This window comes from Zonotrichia albicollis, chromosome 6 (genome assembly GCF_047830755.1).
Source record: "Zonotrichia albicollis isolate bZonAlb1 chromosome 6, bZonAlb1.hap1, whole genome shotgun sequence".
Lineage (NCBI taxonomy): Eukaryota > Metazoa > Chordata > Aves > Passeriformes > Passerellidae > Zonotrichia > Zonotrichia albicollis.
Genome location: NC_133824.1, coordinates 22546577 through 22565552, shown reverse-complemented (window position 1 = coordinate 22565552; position 18976 = coordinate 22546577). Strand labels below are relative to the sequence as shown.

At 37.6% G+C, this 18976-nt stretch overlaps 1 protein-coding gene across 4 annotated transcripts in view; it reads right to left on the bottom strand.

Moving 5' to 3' along the window:
• Nucleotides 1-240: 240 nt before the first annotated feature.
• STXBP6 (syntaxin binding protein 6) overlaps nucleotides 241-18976 on the bottom strand; it is a 98494-nt gene continuing 79758 nt past the window's right edge. For all 4 annotated transcript variants that reach the window (XM_074542760.1, XM_005479875.4, XM_074542762.1 and 1 more), the window contains 2 exons: nucleotides 4501-4658; nucleotides 241-3337 (listed from right to left, as the gene is read on the bottom strand). In XM_074542760.1, coding sequence (XP_074398861.1) covers nucleotides 3314-3337; nucleotides 4501-4658 — 182 coding nt within the window. In that variant the 3' untranslated portion in view covers nucleotides 241-3313. The remainder of the gene's footprint in view (nucleotides 3338-4500; nucleotides 4659-18976) is intronic.

Below are 18976 nucleotides of genomic sequence, written 5' to 3'. Positions count from 1 at the left end.
CTAGGTAGGGTGCTAACTTCAACCTCTAGCAACTATTTTTTTGGAATCTGCTTAGACAGGAAATGCTTTAACCTAGTTTCCACTACTTCTCTTTTAATTACAGTACTCTAGAGAAAATTTTTATCACTATAGCAGAAAATAATTTTTATTCAGTTTTGGTAAGATTCAATATAATTTTGCTAGAGTGAAATACAAAAACCTAACTCAAGAACAATTCATATTTTGAATAGAGAACTCAAATAATCCAAACACAGTTTTCATCACAGTACAGTATTTAATGACAAAAATCAGGGTTTCCAGTAGTGAGTCGAGAGCAGGTCCCACTTTTTTTTTTCTCTCCCCAGAATGGCACAAAATAATTTCTACATCTTTGAGAACTTCCAAGGAGTTGGTTACAATAGATATCAGCAAGTATTACAATTCTGGCAAATCATGACAAAACCTACCTACCTTTAAGATCAGTTTTAAGAGCACACATTTTTGTTAATATTTCACATAACACACAACTTTTGCTAGACACAAAAGTAACCTTTTAAGACAGAGTTTGCAGTACAGCAGTCAAGTCTAACAATACATCATTTTTATTCTGTTTAGAACTTTAAAAAGATAAAGAAACTAATATTGTTACAATTTACAAATACATTCTTTCATATGAAACATTAACCTGAATCATATTATATGTTATGTACATGACTAATAATACTAGGTTCTATACACTACAAGCTAAGTTCCAGAAGGAAACTGCAATGCTCTAAGATTTACCTTTGGATAAACATTTATACACCTTGATTTTTTTCCTAAAAACTACCAAACCTTGTAGTTTAATGAACAGAAAGAACAAAGTAAACAGACAAACCAACTTTTCCTTCATTCAGAAGACTTAGGTTACCTAAAGTTCCCATAGCAAATGGCTTTTGATGGTTGGATTAAAGTCCTGAGTTATGATAAAAACCATACACTTAAGTGGAAGATACGAAACAACCCATAATGCTGAAAAACTCATATGAGACTAAAGCAATGTTTTAGTGCAGTTCAGCTCACAAGAGGTCTGGAACTTAGCAGTGCAATTATGATCTTGTCCTGTCCAGCTGATATTTATGTAAACACTCGAAAATATATGCCTTTTAATTTAAATTTAGACAGTTAATTATTTTCAGGTTTATCTGACCTGGGTTTTAGACATTTCTTCTAATTATTTGCAAGCATAGAGGACTGGTTTGATGGCATCAGCTCAGAATCTACTTCCTTTTCTAGACAGAGACTTGTGAGGTTAGCAGCAGAATATAGTTTTAAAAGAATGGAAAATATGACAAGAAGATAGCTATGTGGTCAAAAATGTTCTCCCTGACTGGACTATAATCCATCTTAAAAAAAAAAATTAGCCTAATATTTTGTATCTAGCAGAAGTTTAATTTGGTTTAAAAAACAGACTTTTTCCCTGGTTAATTGCAGAAATACCCAGTCATTACAATAGCATTCAGACATTTCCAGGGCAAGCATTACTTACACACAGCTCAACAGAGTGTTCAGAACTTGTGTTGTTAATGAACCTGTTCTGATTTATAACAGAAGTGGCCAAATTCCCTTTCAGTGGGTGCTAGATTTGGTAACTGTTGAGGCTGGTGCTAAATAGAGCTAAATGATCCTATGGTACTACACAAATGACCCATTCTCTCAACTCCCATTGTGAAATTAAATAAAAGGCTTCATAAAAAACTGTTTAAATTACAGGGAAAAAAACCCCAAAACCAAAACAGATGTTAAGTTTGAATGCAGTCAGCTAACTAGACAGTGTCCTTAGTTCAAATGAGAATACTTTCCTAAAGGCAAGCATCTTTTTATGAAATGGGCATTTCCATGAAATTTTCAGTTACTTCAGCTTGCAGTAAGTAAAACATTCTCAATTACTACAGTAGCTTTTATCTTTCTTACAAGCACTGCTCTGAGGATTTTAGACTGTTGTGTCATTAATAATGCAAAAATCATATTCTACAATGAATACAGTACATTCATATAATGCCAGCTTTTCTCTGGTAAGATGAGGTGAAAATGAAGAGCAGGCATTTTCAGAAGATGAAGGCTGTACCTCCTGCAAGGATTTATTTTCTAGCTTACTGGTTTAAGAAAAGAAAAAATCATATTTTTCTCTTTTTTTTCTCTTTTCATTCTTGTAGCAGATTAGACCATCTTAAAAATGTTAAGGAAACAGCTGTGAAGAAAAAAGGTAACCTACTTATTTTTGTAAGAGAAACACAGTGCATATATTGCATATAATGAATGCAAATGAAATAGAGTCATCCTTCCAGTGACAACATATTGAAAGCTGAGACTCAAACTAGAAGTTGATTCTAGTGTACTAAGACATGCTTATTTGAAAGCCTCTATATTAAAAAATCAGACTACTTGCTAACAGAGAAGGCATTAAAATCAGACATATTTCTGAAGTGTTCCAAAAACTGGAGAATTTATGAAAAACAGATGTCTTGAAAATAGTGCACTCTCATCTTCCCAGGCCTTTGCATTCTCATTTTCATGGGCCTTAAGCCACACAATCACAGGTAAAAGGAAATGCTATTTTATATCAAGATTGCTGAATTGTAGATTGTGTTTGAGGCACAGCTATGTGCGTATAGATGTACAAATTACTTTTTTCCTCTATTTTGAAACCTCAAGCATACATTCTCTAGGTTTCAGCATACTATTCAAATAATCAGTCTGAAAGTGAAAATAGGAACATGTAAAATGCTGATATGAATGAAATTCAGATATGCACTTCTGAATGCTGGTGCACATGCACATCCTACATTAGAAGAAACAATTTTTTTCTTTTTCCCAGGACAAAGCAGTTTGTCCTCCATTATAGCTACAACCCCAGATGTTTAATTCTAACGTTCATTCACATTCTGCTGATGCTACATTAAATGAAGAAAATTATACCCCTTCTTTGGATTTTATTTCCACACACATCTCCACAATCAGTTCAATCTTTCTTTTTATACAACCATGGAAGAATATTACTATTTTAATCCTGATCAGCTTGTCATTTGGTCCTTTTCCAATGTCTGCTTTCACTCCTGTAACAACTGAAACACAGGTAGAAAGTACCGCAGGACTCTGTAGCAATATTAAAAAAGAGGAACAGAAGGAAGTCAGAAAAGTAGAAACGCAACACTTTTTCCTGCACAGAAACTGAAAGAATGCATCTCCACTGAATGGGAAGGAAAAAGCACACAGAAGACTGTATCTCCTGTAAAAGTTGCTGATTGTAGCCTTTTCAGCTTCTCTTGAGAAGATTTCAACTTTGGGCAGTATCTCAGCATTTGTGCTTCATTGCAAGCTGAAAAAGGAATAAAAAAATTAATTAAAGAGATATCGCCGAGAACGAGAGCTGTATCAACCTAATGTGGCTAGTGTGGATAAGAGGAGTTTCTAACACAAATTCTTCAAAAGATGCCTGAAATCCATTAACTTCTTTGCATAGAGCTATACAGTCATTCCCCTTCCTGGGACACACAGGCAAAGCCTCTCTCTGCCATATAAGTCCTGCCTGCTGAGGAGGCAGGACTTATCTGCTTTCCCAGCTCTGTTTCCCTATGCTCCATTATTTTGCTGTCTGAGAGGAAGGCTAGAGCAAGACACCAGAAACAAAGACATGCTTAGAAGAATAGTAATTTTGACCCAATGATTTTGATTATTAACTACAATCAGAAATTCCAGACAAGTAATTTAAAACACGTATTCAGGAGGTCTGCCACTACAAAATGATGAAAAATAAAGGACTGATTGCCTTTCCACCTCTGTGATTACCAATTATTTCCATTTCAAATAATTCAAAAATGCACTTAACTGGGAATGAGAGGGAGAAGAAAGAGATGAAGTGAGTTAAAACCTGTGAAAAATGCGTAGACAAACACCCTTTGCAAACCAGGCAGAGAGCTTAGGGTTAGGTTCCATATAATAAAAAATTGCTATCTGTAGATAATAGCACACTAACAAAACTGAGATGAGTGAGCTGTCTGGGAAATCACCTAGAAATCAGAACTAGTAGCAGCAGTTAAAATTCACTCATTTGCTAACGGTGAAATGATGATCAATAAATGACTCAAACTACACTGTCATAAACCTTTGATACTCAAGGATATGGTTACAAATACGTTTTTAAAAGAAATTAATGTTTGTAGTGATATACTAGAATTGCATTTAAGCACTAAAGAACTTAAACCAACACTCTCTTTCCTCAAACAGAATTGTTTTTTAAATGTGGCAGGCAATTCTGAGAAGTTTTTCTTTTACAGAATTTATAACTTTGAGATTCTGAGCAGTCACCAACAAATGGAAGGGATTTTTTAGAGGCAAAGAAGGTGAAGAAGGTGTCACAAAGAGGATTCAATACCTACCCTGAACTAAGTTCAAGCCTTTATACAACAAAGTATAGATACATGCTTTCATTCAACAAACTATGACAGCCAAATGTCTGACTTTATCCTGCTGAAATCTTACCTTATGTGCAGTTTCTGCAAACTGCTGAGCACTGTTTTTCAGCTCCTCTGTCTTTTCTTCTGCACGACCTAGCCTTTCACCACGCTCATTCAAGGCCTGACTTGCCTTCTGTACTGCACTCGTCACACTGTCTGCTGCTGAATGGAGTATGCTGTTTCCTGCAACACCAATAAGCCATTAGAGTATTCAGTAATAAATACAATTAATTGAATTTATAACGTTCTAGAGCTGGTTTGCCATTTGGACTGGCCTCACTTCACTATAATCTCTTGAGGTGTTTGGAGAGAACAATGAAATCTCCCCTGAGCCTCCTTGAGACTAAACAAGCCCAGCTCCCTCAGCTGTTCCTCAAAAGACAACTTCCCAGGACCTCTCAGGGCCTTGTTGCCCTTCACTGGACACACTTCAGTACTTCAATGCCATTTTTAAAGCGAGGGGCCCAAAACTGACCGTGGCACTCGAGGTGCGGCCTCACCAGCGCTGAGTGCAGAGCGATGGTCACCGCCTTGCTCTTGCTGCCCACACGACTGCTGAGGTGCCACTGGCCTTCTTGGCCACCTGGGCCCAGCCCTGGCTCACACTGAGCCTGCTGCTGACCTGCACCCCAGGCCCCTTTCTGCTGGACAGCCACTCTGCCCAGCCTGCAGCACTGCCTGGGATTGCTGCAGCCCAAGAGCAGGACCTGGCACTTGGCCTTAGTGAACCCCATGCTGCTGTCCTTAGCCCACTGACTGAGTCTGTCCAGATCCCTCTGCAGAGCCTTCCTTCCCTCCAGAGATCAACACTCCCACCATATTGGTATCACTGTAAATCTACTGAGGGTGCCCTCAATCCCCACATCCAGATCATAAATAAAGATGTTAAACAGAACTAGCACCAAAATGGAGCCCTGGAGAACACTGCTAGTGATGGGGCGCCAACTGGATTTAGTTCCATTCACCACAACTCTGTGGGCCTGGACATCCACCCACATTTTTATCCATCAAGAAGTCCACCCATATAAGCTGCAAGCAGCCAGTTGATCAAGAAGGATGATGTGGTAGATGGTGTCAAGCGCTTTACTGAGTCTAGATAACATCCACAGCTTCCCCCTCATCTACTGAACAGGTCACTTTGTCATAGACAGACATCAGCAGAGTCAAGCACAACCTTCCTCTCATAATCCATGTTGGCCAGGCTTGATACCTTGGTAGTCCTGGCTGTTTCATTTTTTCAACAGTGTTAAAACCCAATATATAATGCTCTTAAATGACTTATTGTGGTAAAGGTATGAAACAAATTCAACACAGTCAAAGTGAGCACTACAGCAAATCTGCTGTTAAACTCTGTTGTTCTTACCAGCATACAAGGACAAGTGAAAATAGACAAAAACACACTGACTGCTATTCTCATTAATCTGAGGGAGTGTACCTACTTCAAAAATATTCTCGGGTTAAAAAATCAAATCCAAACATCAATTTAAAGGGCTACTTCGCTACTAGTTTGTTGTAGTTTAGCCCCAGCCAGCAACCAAGCACCACACAGCCCCTTGCTCACACTCCCACCAGCAGGACTGGGGAGAGAATTGGTAAGGTAAAAATCAGAAAACTGATGGGGTGAGATACAGACAGTTTAATAGAGAAAGCAAAAGCTAAGCACTAAAGTAAAGTAAAACAAGGAATTAATTCACTCCTTCCCATGGGCAGGCAGGGGTTCAGCCATGTCCAGGAGAGCAGGCACACAGAAACAGTTCCTCATGAAAAAAACAAATGTGATTACCCCAAACTTCCTCCCCTTCCTCCTTCTTCCTCTCACTTTATGCACTGAGCATGATGTCATATGGTCTGGAATATCCCTTTGGTCAGCTATCCAAGCTGTGTCTCCTCCTACCAACCTCCCATGCACGCCCAACTTCCTTGCCAGCATGGCCAGAACGAAAAGCAGAAAAGGCCTTGGTTCTGTGCAAGCCCAGCTCAGCAATAATAAAAAACATCTCCATATTATCAACCCCATGTTCAGCACAAATCTATCACATTGCCCTGTACCAGCCACTGAGAAAAAAATCAACACAGCTGAAACTAGCACACAGTTTCACTAGAAAACAGAACAAACAATCCTTTCAGACTCAGTTTTCAAATAATAATCCTTTCCTTGGAAAGGCCAAACAAACAAGGAATAGGGAAGCTAAAGGCTGCCCTGAGTAGCCTGTGAAGCACGGTACAAGCTGCATATACAGGAATTCCTGAGATAAAGAAAACTGCCTGGCTGTGGGATCTCAGCACCTCAGGACTGAGGTGCCGAGCCACCGAGACCACCCTTGGGGGGCTCGGGAGTCCTGGAATGTTGCCAGAAGTGTCTGGTGGCTGGACTTTGATCCTACACGGGAGACGACACCTGTATGAGGATAGGAGGACTTCACCGGGGTGAATGGTGAAGGGATTAGTTAATTAGAGGGTGAGACACAGGGTTTAAGATTGCTGTACAGGGGGGTTTGGAGAAGTAAGATGGAGGAATTGGGGCGTGTCCTGTCCTTCTTCTTCTTCTTCTTCTCCTCCATCTTCTGTGGTGATGGTGGCACTTTGGGATTGGTCATTACTGAAAGTGCACCGGACAATAAGAATAAAAAGGATTGGGGAAAAATGATAAATATTGTACACGTAACTATGGGTATAAAGATAGGTGACTGTCCGGAGGGCAGGACAGTGTGCTCATGGCTGGCTGCTGAGCAGACCTCTGTCAGGCCGAAAGAAAATCTTTTAGATAAACAATTAATAAACATAAAGATCGAAAGAAGAACTGAAGCCTCTTCTCGTCCTTTGATACGCAGGCTGCCCCAAGGCCACTCCCGGCCCTTCCAGGCCCTCCAAACAGCCGAAAACCGGACACCTGGCAATTTTAAGCTAAAACTCAACTAGTATTAAACTATGGAGGTGAGGGAGAGACTTAAGAACCTACACAAAGTGACTCATAGATGATGAGTCAATATGAGAAACAGCCATAAAAGAACATCCTGGCCTCCTAAATACCAATGTTGTTACATTTTGCACATCAAGAGTTAAAAAAAAGGAAAAAAATGTAGATGTGGAACTGCTACAGGTTTGGGGTTTTTTTCTATTGTTGCATTTAGAAAAGGAATATAATAGCTGGCATTCTTGTTGAAGAGATTAATATCTAACAATACTGTGAGCTGGAACTTTGCAGATAGAGAAATTAATCTTTTCAAGTGATCTCACTTCAGACACTGAGGAGTTTGACTGTAAAACCAAAAAACTTCACATCCTGCACACTTTCTTACTTTGAAACTTTTTATTCAATTGCTCTTTTGTTCATAATTTTTTAAAGGAGATTATTATTTTGGCTTCTGTTCAGGCAGCTTTTCAAATAAACACATGCACTGAGCAACACTGCACTGGAAATAGTTTTCCTTTTTCGGTGGTGTGATCTAATGGCTTTGGCCTCTTGTATCGTGTTAGTTCTCTAGGACAAGAGTTTTAAAAGCTCCCAACACTGAATTAAATCAGTTTTTTACAAGATCACAAAGCCTCTACTGAATTCAAGGAAAGCAAGCCACATGGACAAACTTATAAAACTAAGCATCTTCGGAAGTCTTAAAATGTGTTGGGGAGCAGACTAACATATTGCTGACCTTCTGTCATGCCAATAGAAAACTACAGAACAAAAATATTTTTCATTTTCTATACTCTTAAAAATATTCCTTATTTTCTATACTCCTAAAACTGTTTGCAGATTTGTGGCCAAAGATTGGTATCTATTACTCCACATTATTTTCAGCACAGAGGAATGAACTTGAAAGTTTGGCACAGTGACAGTAACTGTTTTTCCCTCTAGCTAACACAATATTGTGTTCTCTCCAGGTAAGATCTGCTGTATTTTCTCACAGGCAGTGACTTGCAGAGAAGCTGCTATTCTGAGACTGTTCCTAAGAACTACTTCTGGAGTACCCTTACCAATGGAATGTCAGTAAAACAATAAAAAAATCTGCTCTCATCTATGAGCCACTCAGAAACCCACATGTCAATAGTCTATGGAATTTCATCAGTGTATTTCTAGAGCATGTGTAGGTGGTTGCTGGTATGACTGACTATGCCTCATCCCTGTATTAGTATCACTGCAGGAATAGCAAACCTTGCACTGGACATATTGGAAAATCATTCATATGAATAAATAATCTACAACCTGCAAAACTTTTAAGCTGTTCTTCAGGAGGTAACTACTCTGATTCAAAATATCCTGAGAGATGTTTTTCATGCTGATGGATTCCTTTAGGATTTCATTAGTAAAGCTTCTCATACTGTCTTTCACAGTATGCTTCTAGACAAAATGTCCAGCACACAGTTGGATAAACAGAGCATATGATGGGTGAGCAACTGGCTCATGGCTCAGGTACAAAGGGTTACAGTGAATGGGGTGACACCAGGCTGCTGACCTGTCACAAGTAGGGCTCTGCAGGGCCCAGTTTTCAACATCTTCAAAAAGAACTTGGATGCAGGAATCATATGTATACTAAGTTTTCAGATAATACTAAACTGGGAGGAGTTGTTGACTCCCATCATGGCAGAGGGGCCCTGCAGAAAGACCTTGACAAATCAGAAGGCCATGCAATCACCAGCTACATGAAGTTCAACAAAGGAAGGTGCTGGATTCTGCACTTGGGATGAAGCAACCCTGGATTTACATATGGACTGAGGAACAAGATGCTGGAGAGCAGTGCCATGGTCAATGTCAACTTGAATCTGAGCCAGCAGTGCCCTGGAAGCCAGGAGGGCCAGGGGGCATCAGGCACAGTGTCACTGGCCAGGCAAGGGAGGGGACTGTCCCGCTCTGCTCACCTCAAGTCCTGTGTGCAGTTTTCAGCACCACAACACTCAAAGGATGTAAAGCTATTGGAGGGTGGCCAAAGAAGGACTGCAAAGGTGGTGAAGGATCTAGAGGAGAAGCCATACGAGGAGTGGTTGAGGTCACCTGGCTTGCTCAGCCTGAAGGAGACTGAGGGCAGAACTCACAGCAGTCTACAACTTCTCCTGAGGGGAAGAGGAGGGGCAGGCACTGACTGGCCTCTTCAGTTTATTTTGGATATTAGAAAAAGGTTTTTTACCCAAAAGGTGTTTGGGCAGTGGACAGGCTCCCCTGGGCAGTGGTCACAGCACCAGCCTGACAGAGCTCAAGCAGCATTTGACAACGCTCTCAGACACATGGTGTGACTCCTGGGGTGTCCTGTGCAGAGCCAGGTGCTGAACTTTGATAACCCTTGTAGGTTCGTATCAAGAGGCTCTTACACCCCAAGAAGTCAGCTTTAGGACTTCTATCATGCCCAATGAAAAATACATCCTTTAGCCACCATGCCCAATACCTGAAAGATACAGGAATACTGTCATAATCAAGTATGCAAAGAAACTAATTGGTCTCTAGAGATACCATTATTTAGATTGCATAATTTGTTTTATCACACATTCATAAAAGGTTCATCGCATTCTTTATTAACCATATCAAAGATATTTCAGCTCAATGCAGAGATTTATCTTTAGATTAGTGATCAGACTCTACAGTGACTGATTTGCAAACACGAGTATTCAATTTTAATTGTACGTGCATTAATAAAGCATTTAGCAACTACCTACTTCTGAGAAGGAAATAAATGCAGTTAGCTTTGATTATTTGTAATTAGTATTCTTGCTATCACTGTTCATTTTCTCATTGTTGTTTTCAGTAAATTTTTCTTATCTCAAGCACTAATCTTTGCATTTTGTGCTTTCTGCTGGAGGGGGAGGGGAAGTGAATGCTGTCACAGTTTTGATTGGAGCACTAGAGAGAGGAATACCATTCCTAAACCACAATGCTGCTATAAAAAACAAAATACAGGACTAAAATACATTTTGCACTGATCTGATTTGAATGTTCTCTATGTTTCAAGAAAAATTCTGCAGATGTTAACAAAACTCAGTGGACAACTATGAAAATTATAAAAATGCAAGAATCAGCAGACATTTTCAATAAAATTTTTAGAGCAAAATAAATATATAGTGATACTTAACTAATATATTTTCCAAGTCTACAATACTATTTGTGGCTTTGCGGTTTTCTTGAGTCAAAGAGTATCTTTATATGTATCTTGACTAAATTATTTCCATGAACTTCTCCAAAAAAAGAACCACCCCTACTTTTAGCTCAAAAAGTATCATCTTGAACATATCAAGATGATTTCTGGTGTTTTATCTCCCATATTTAAATATATGCAAACTAGAAACACAAAAATGAAAGAAAATCAACATAGCCTGAAACACAGCAGACAATTAGCTGACAAAAAGTTGAGAGCAGCACATGAACAGAATGACTTCTGCAGACCATTGGAAATAAAACATAATTATGTTGTAAAGATGAGGTCTTAAAAAAAAAAAAACAACAAAAAAACCCCCCAAAACATGACAAAATAAATTACCTGAATAACCTTAAGGGTTCAACATTTTTATTGCTTAGCAAACACAGTGTATTCTCATTTCTCAGTGTGACTTGCAAAATCTTACATCAAGACAAAGCTGTATTACAAAAAACCCAACCCTTATTGTGGTTCTGCAAGGCAATAGAAAAATCTCTTCTCTGGGCAGTTAAGTAGCACAAGTTTTCCTGCTACAGTCATAAGCAAAAGGAAGTTTTATCTCTGATGCTAGTGCCTTTTTATTTTAAACGGTGATATAGGGGCCATAAGAGTAAAACAAAATAGATTTTTTTCACTGATGAGGTATCTTGATAATTAAAATACTTCCTCCTCTTTTGACATTTTCTTTTATTCAGTACTCCACAGCAACAATATAATGTAAATTATTCACACTTTTGAACAGCTTAACTAATTACAGAGTCAAATTTCAAGCAGCAGAATCAGAAAAAATACTTTAGCATTATCTTTGCATCATTCCATTATAGGAATTTGTCTCTGATCATTACTGGTCGAAATCTTGTTAATCTTGGGGTGAGAGCAAGGTATGTGGATTATGCTGTTACTTTTACTATATTTTCTAGCAAATTTATTATTTTTAAGCAAATATCTTTTTATAGATAGATCCCAACAAATTAAAATCAGTATTAAATTATATTCCATCATGATGATTAATTTTAAATGGGGGGATTGGGCTTCTGGCCCAATAAGGGACCTCTGATCTCCAGAGGGAAGTAAATGGGAAAAACTTCATCTCTGAAGATCCAAATGTGAAAAAACTTGTATGTAATAATTCTGAAAACCCTGCAGGAAGAAAGTCTGATTTGATCTCTAGAAAGGGTAATTTTCTTGGGGAGTATAAAATCAATATTGCCCAAAAATCTTACTGTGCAGTGACATTTACCGACATTTACCCATTATGACAATTTTGTGTTAAAGAGGCTTACTCTGGAAAAGTTCTGGAATTCAGCAGGATCTCATATTACAGCCAACCTGACAAGAAGCAGAACGTGTAATTAAAACAAAGAACAGCAGCTATGCACCATGCAAGCTTCTGTTTGTCAATGAGCTGGCAAATTTAAATATTAATCTTAGATGTTGTTCCCCTGGGGTCACAAGTGAGAGCTGTGAGCATCGTGAACACTGAAAAAACTTGCAAGCTTTGCTGATTTTGATCAGCTGACAGGTAAAATAACTGGAAATGGGCTAACTCCCATGTCAATTTTTACTGATATTGATGTCATTCTATAAAGAAAACATGTGAGGGTTTTTTTTGGTTAAATCCTTCCAGCCATTTCTGCCATTAATGAAATGCTGTACTTATTACATTTCTTCATGACCACACACTGAAATATTCAAACAAACAAGTTTGATTCAAAAGTGGAATATTTTTCCATAGGGAATATTCAGAATGATAGAACACATTTCATATAGAATAAGAAAATCCCCCAACCAATGACTACTATGAAAAGTTATATTTAATATTTAAAAGAAAAAAAATCTATTTTTAATGAAAGCCTATGGTATAAATGATGTAAAAAGAATCAGTCACCAGCCAACACTCAGCACTGGCCTAATGCTCAGTTAGTCCCTGAGCAATGTCTACTTTGGGAAAGGGTAGTTTCCCTAGAAAAGGTAGTTTCCCCTCCAGTTTTATTGCTGAGCATGCTGTTACATGGCATGGAGCATCTCCTTGGTCAGTTTTGGTAAGATTCCCTGTTTGTGTTCCCTCCCAGGCCATTTTATGGGTGACAAGGCAGAAGGAAGAGACCATGAAGGTCTTGACACTGTGTAAGCACACCTCACCTAAAACACTGGTGTGTTACCAACACTGGTGTGTTACCAAATCTAAAATTCAACACTGTACTGGCTGTTATGAAGAAAAACAAGCTCCATCCCAGCCAAAACCAACAGAAAGCCGAACACACTTTTCCCTGACAAGGCAGTCCAAAGTGTTAACACATCTCCTGATGCAATTTTGTTGTATTGTTTCAAATTGAATTCACTGAAGTATTGACATTTCTTTTAGAATGGGTAGGAGAGTTAGACAGCAACATGCCCTGAAAATGAACCACAGCATTCTGTTAAACAAAGGTAGCTCTTGCAGACATTGTGTCAATACTATTGATCGAGCTTCTGCTTAAGTAGTGTTAATTATTACTGAGAAACATAATGCATTAACCTGCAACAATGGAGGTATGGAACACAGTGTATTTGTCAACACATTCCTATTTCTTAATCAGGTAAGTGAGTTTGAAAATTCTGTGTTTGCCACTTAAGCGGCATATTCAAAATCACCAACTTCTATTACCACATAAACTGAAAATAAAGTTATGGCTCATGAGTAAGAATGAAAACTGAGTAAGAACTGTTCAAGGTCAGGATAAAATCAGTCAAGAGCAATGGCTGCAAACCATCAAATGAAAAATGCAGCATCGGACCTGAGAGCAACTAGCTGTGCCAGCCCTTCCTCAGGGAAATGCAGGAGCTATATGGACAGTATTTTAGCACCATCCCAATCACCTAAGACTGGTATGACTGACGTATGTTTATGTCTGAATAGCTTTTTCTGCTAATTATGCACATTACTCTCATCTGTTTCAATCAACCACTGTCAATAAAAACCAGCTTGAACACTGCTCTTATAGACAGCACTTTACAAAAACCCAATCTCTTCCTCCACCTCCAAACTGTACCGAATCACTGAAAACAACACTTTAGAATGAAACAAGTGACCACAGAAAGCTCAAGAGGCAATTACAAGTTTTGCTGATCTGAAAGTTTCTCCTAAGTCTGTCAAGGTTCAGGTGACTCCCACACATTAGCTATATTCACCAATCAAAATCATACATTTTGTTGGAAGAAAGAATTATGCCATAAAAAAAAAGTTAAGAGCTGCTCATTACTACAACACAGCACTGAAGACATGAAGGCAAACCTCTTCTACTGCTAAGACTGTCATGAAACTGCTCACAATAAGGAGCAAATTAGTCTGGAATGATACCCAAGAAACACCACAATAATTATAAAGGATTAAGTGAAGTCTAAGCATCTAACTCAGGATGCTACATTATTTCAACATCAACTGATGAAGTTTCAACCGATGGTCTACCTCACACATCCATTAGCTGCCTCTCCTTGCTGAGCACATTTGTTTTGTTGAAATCATCGTTACCACAGAGTTACATTTCCTAGACTAACATTAACCCAAGGCTTTCCATCACATCTGTAACACAACAGTTGGTTATGAAGGTCCACAGGACAAACACATTATTCCCCTCCTTCTTCACTGTTACACATCCTTTCATGCATATTGGTGCTGCGCTGACAGCCTTGGTTAAGAGCTCTCTTGAATAAAAGAGGGAAGAGCTACTAAAAAGACCCAAACAGAAAAAAACATCTCTCACTGACCTCTCTTAAATAGCCATGTGAAAGCCTTATTAAACAGCTTGAGATAATAAGTAGAAAATTATAGAAACAGTACTTCTGGGATTGTAATGCTGTAAGATGATACACTCTTACAACTTAATGAATTCCACACAAATTGAATGTTCTCTAGATAATTTCAATATTTAAATTATCATCCAGAAAGAATGCCTAAGTGATCTGAAAGAGAGAACATTTATAGTAAGTACAATCTTCACTGGATTTCCAGCTTTGAAAACTTGAATCTGAACTTAAATATGAACATCAACTTCTCAATTTATCCTTCAAACATAACTTACTTCCCAAATTATATTTGACCATAAAATCTAGAAGTCTCACAGCCTGGATAGCAGGATTGCCATGGACTTTCACTTTCTTTGAAAGTAAACAAAACATTTCTGTAAGTCTTTGCACCTGAATCTGGAAAGTTTATAGCCTTCAAAAAGCCTGGTAATTATTTTGATGAAGTGGTAGATATTCTGCACTGAATTAAGCCTTTACAAATAATGCAACATTAAGAATCATTGTACTCCCAAGAGACACAATCAATGGTTTCACCTTTGTAAAAATCTTATTCTACCCTGAAAAGAAATGCAGGTTTCAAAGTAAGAAGTGATCCCAAATTTAAACTGGTTACAGTACTTTCCCCTGTTCCCACGTGGGCTAGGCAATTTCTTCTGACACATCTGGATCTTTTAATATCCATCAATACAAAAACTGGCCAGGAACAAATTTAAATATAAAAAGGCAGGCAAATATTGTGTATTATGCTGATGCAAAGAGACTTAAAAATTCATCTAATCTGGTATTTTGTTCCAACCATGTAAAACAGAAAAAGGAAAAAAACCCCAAACTCAGTACATTATGAATGCATTTTAAACCTCAGTAAAACTATTCATATTTGACCCATACTTTTCAGTCTTCCTGATTTGCAATGAAATAAAGTCTATAATATCAGTCATAGTTACATATAATATTTTATACTGTAGCATGTTCTAATACAACCCTAGTTTGTCACTTCATTGCTTCTGAACATTATTTACATCTGCCCACAATTTATTTTTGTGTATCTGAAATCTTGTACTTTTAGTACAAAAAGAGGGCAAATTTATCTCAACTCTTATATGAAGAAAACGTGTATTTTATTCCTGCTAGTAGTTAAATAATACCTATAACCTTGGGAGTTAAACAGATGCTTGCAAGTTATTTCTAACAATAACAAAGAACACTGTGCATCACAACACTATACTTTTAAAAAGGTCCTACCAATTACAGAGGATATACGAGGCAAAATGATCATCCTGACTGTTCAGCATCTTCATTAGCAAGCAACAAAACAAGATAAGCCTTATTGACAACAGAGATAAATTTCTTCCTCTGCTCTCATTAGCCATGTCAGCTCCTTAGATTTGCAAGGTACATTTTAAGATGGGGAAAAAAAAATTGCAGAGCAATCACAGTATCCAGGTACTCAACAGCCAACTAACCGTGAGCTGAAGCTCACAGTGAACAAAGAGAAGTCTGCTATGGCCCCTGAAGGGGGATAAGGGAGTCTGAAGGACCTTAATTTGCTATGCTATGAAAGCATATGCTACTAAAAACCTGTCCAAGCCAGCAATGATTCTCCAAACTGGCAGCCTTTAAGTCAACACTGTAGAGAACTTCACACTCCATACCCTCCTGACCAAATCAATAACCAGCTTTAAAACACCACCTTTAGCACCAGCCTTCAAGGAGAAGGAAGGAAGGGAGAAGGAAACAGAAAGAATAGTGTTAATACACGTGTGCAAACTGGGGGTATCTACTGATTTCCAAAATCAGCACCTGGTCAAGGTAGTAATTTTGTATCTCTGCCAAATGTAAATAAAAGCAAACATTGAAAAAATCCATTTGATGTTAGTGGCCTGGCAGTGGAGAGGGAACAGAAAATATTATACAGATCCATCACCATATATTATTTAATGAAGAAAAATATGTAATGCAATAAAGTCCACAGTGAGTGAAAGTGATGTACATCCAATCTGTTTTGCATTTTATGAGTGAGCTTAAATACTGTGAAGAAAGAGACAGAAAAATCAATAAATAACCTACTTAGGAAATTACTATCATAACACAGTGGGCCTTCTGAAACAATCCTTTTGTAAGTAATTCTGAAAAATCCAACACTTTGACCTTAAGACATCACCAAGACTACACACTGTGTTCTATTTATTAATATTTTATATTAAACAATAATGCTAATCCATAAATATCAAAATATCAAGTCACTGAAACTAAATTCTGTGAGTTACTTTTCAAATGGCTTAAGTAGCCTGGAAGAGATTTTTCTCTGCTACCTAGAAAAATGGTCTACAGTTTGATATTTTATATTTACCTCTTCAATGTCAGAAATCTAAAGAGCTTAGAAAGCTGGGTTAGGAGCAAACTTTCATATACATGTACATTTGGAGACCAAATGAAAGATCCCAGACACTTAAAAACTAGTTTTTTTGTTTGAATTCAAAGAAGAGTAGAGACTAACATTCTATTCCAATGTGGATGCTGAATATATATAAATAAGCTAGGATAGAATGACAATATCAAGGGATGGAAAAGAGAGTTAGAATTAAAATGGGCTAATTTAAGCATCTGCATTGCCAACAGACTTAAAAAAAATAAATTATGTACACAGAATTGAAATGGAGGAATGAGATGAAAATATGGATCATTTTATTGCTCAGCGGTAAAAAAATTTATAGCGTTTCTTATGTTAGCAAATAAGACTATCCAAACAAGGTATTCCACTTTCTTATGTCAATATGGGAACTGTGAAAGATAAAGAAAATTCTAAAATGCTTCAGAAAAGAAATGACCTATGCTATCGAAGTAGAAAGAGAGCCATTATACATACTGAATTGATCCTACTTGTGTCAGCAGAAGAAGTTCAGAAAACTGAAAATGTCAACACTAATGAATTCCTGCTAGTCATGAGGAATTACAATGTACTAAGTCTAGAATGATTTTTGGAATGGAGACAATGCTGGACAACAAGTACAAGTTAATTCACACTTCCTACTGACTTTGTTCTGATACATAGTAATGCCAGTGCCTTATAATTTTTACAGAGACTGATAATGAAAAAACACAGTATACAGGACTTTCATCAGAAGATCAAGAAGTGATTCTTTAAACAGATCCTTTCTGACAGACTGGAAAGAATTAAAATTCAAAAAGATAAGAAAATGATAACTGCAGCAATTCATTAAGAACAATATATGTTTGCTTATTTCAGCAACATATTTGAGCGAGTGGCTGTGTGATTTACAAACAAGACAAGGTCAAATATTCAGAGCAATGTCATTAAGAAAAAACTGTTATTTAATGCTTCACTTGAGTTTTCTGGACTCAAGTAACCTGAGAATTTATGCAAAAATTATTCTCAAGGGTCTAAGAAGTTCAGAAATATTGAGAAATGTATCTGGGTTCATTCAACAAACTATGTTCCATAGAGGTACTTTGAATAGTTATCACTATTGATGCACCAGATGCATTCACTTTCCAGACTGGGAAAAATGCTGCATTAAATGATCTAACAGTGAACCAACACTGAAACATAGGAAATACCAGGTTGCAGGAACAGAAAAGGAAGATTTTAGATTTTGAAACAGGTTTTTGAAACATTTGAACCTGAGCATTCAGGTGGTGGGTTTTTCCCTTTTACCAATGTGTCTATCAACCAAGGCTGATTTTATGAGAAATAGAAAAGCAATGCTATTTTACATTTCTAACAGTTCTGAAGTCATTATGAACATGGACAATCACCTTTCCACATCAGAGGTCAGCTAGATTAAAGGAAGTTTTATATAGGACAAAAAACTCTGTCTGGTCTTGCTTGGTTACACACAAAGGTGACCAGAAAATAGCTTTCACCAACCAAGTAATGCTCAGCAGCACAAAACAGAACTGACATCCATCTCATTTTAGGCAAAAACTGATGAATTCCAAATGCTGTAAAATATATATTCAAACCTAAGCCAATGTTTTATCCATATAAAAATTTATCTATGTAAGTATAAACATACTGAGTATGTGTAAATCAGACTTGCACCTTCAAAATCTATCAAAAACACTAAGCTAATGAAGCTAGGTGAGGTAAAACAGTGAAAGATATCTTAGTAAAAGAAATCAGGGTAAAATTGGCAGTGAATAGCTCTGCCACTATGATCATAAATTACATTGAAGATAAATTCCACCTCTGGGTAAGAAGTGCCTCAAGAAGTCCTTGGGGGGGCGGACAGGACTGACAAACTGAGTGTGTCATAACTCAGGTGTGCTAAAACCAATCCAGTAAAGAAGAAAAACACCAGCCTTCAGCTTACTTATCATCAACTTTCTATAGGAAAGCACAGCAAATAACATCTACCTGCAGAGAGCATTTGAAACATGTTGCAACCTTTTAATCAATATCATCATTAGTTTATGAGTCCAGGAAGCTGTATTTCCTCTTAACTGTGCAGCTGGAGGATGTGATCTCTAGTGTTCATTCCCTGTAACACAACATGGGGCCAGGCTAGTTTCCCTTGTCACAGGTAGGATTTTCATTAAAAAAAGGTATTTTTTTAATGTATTTTCTTTAAAAAT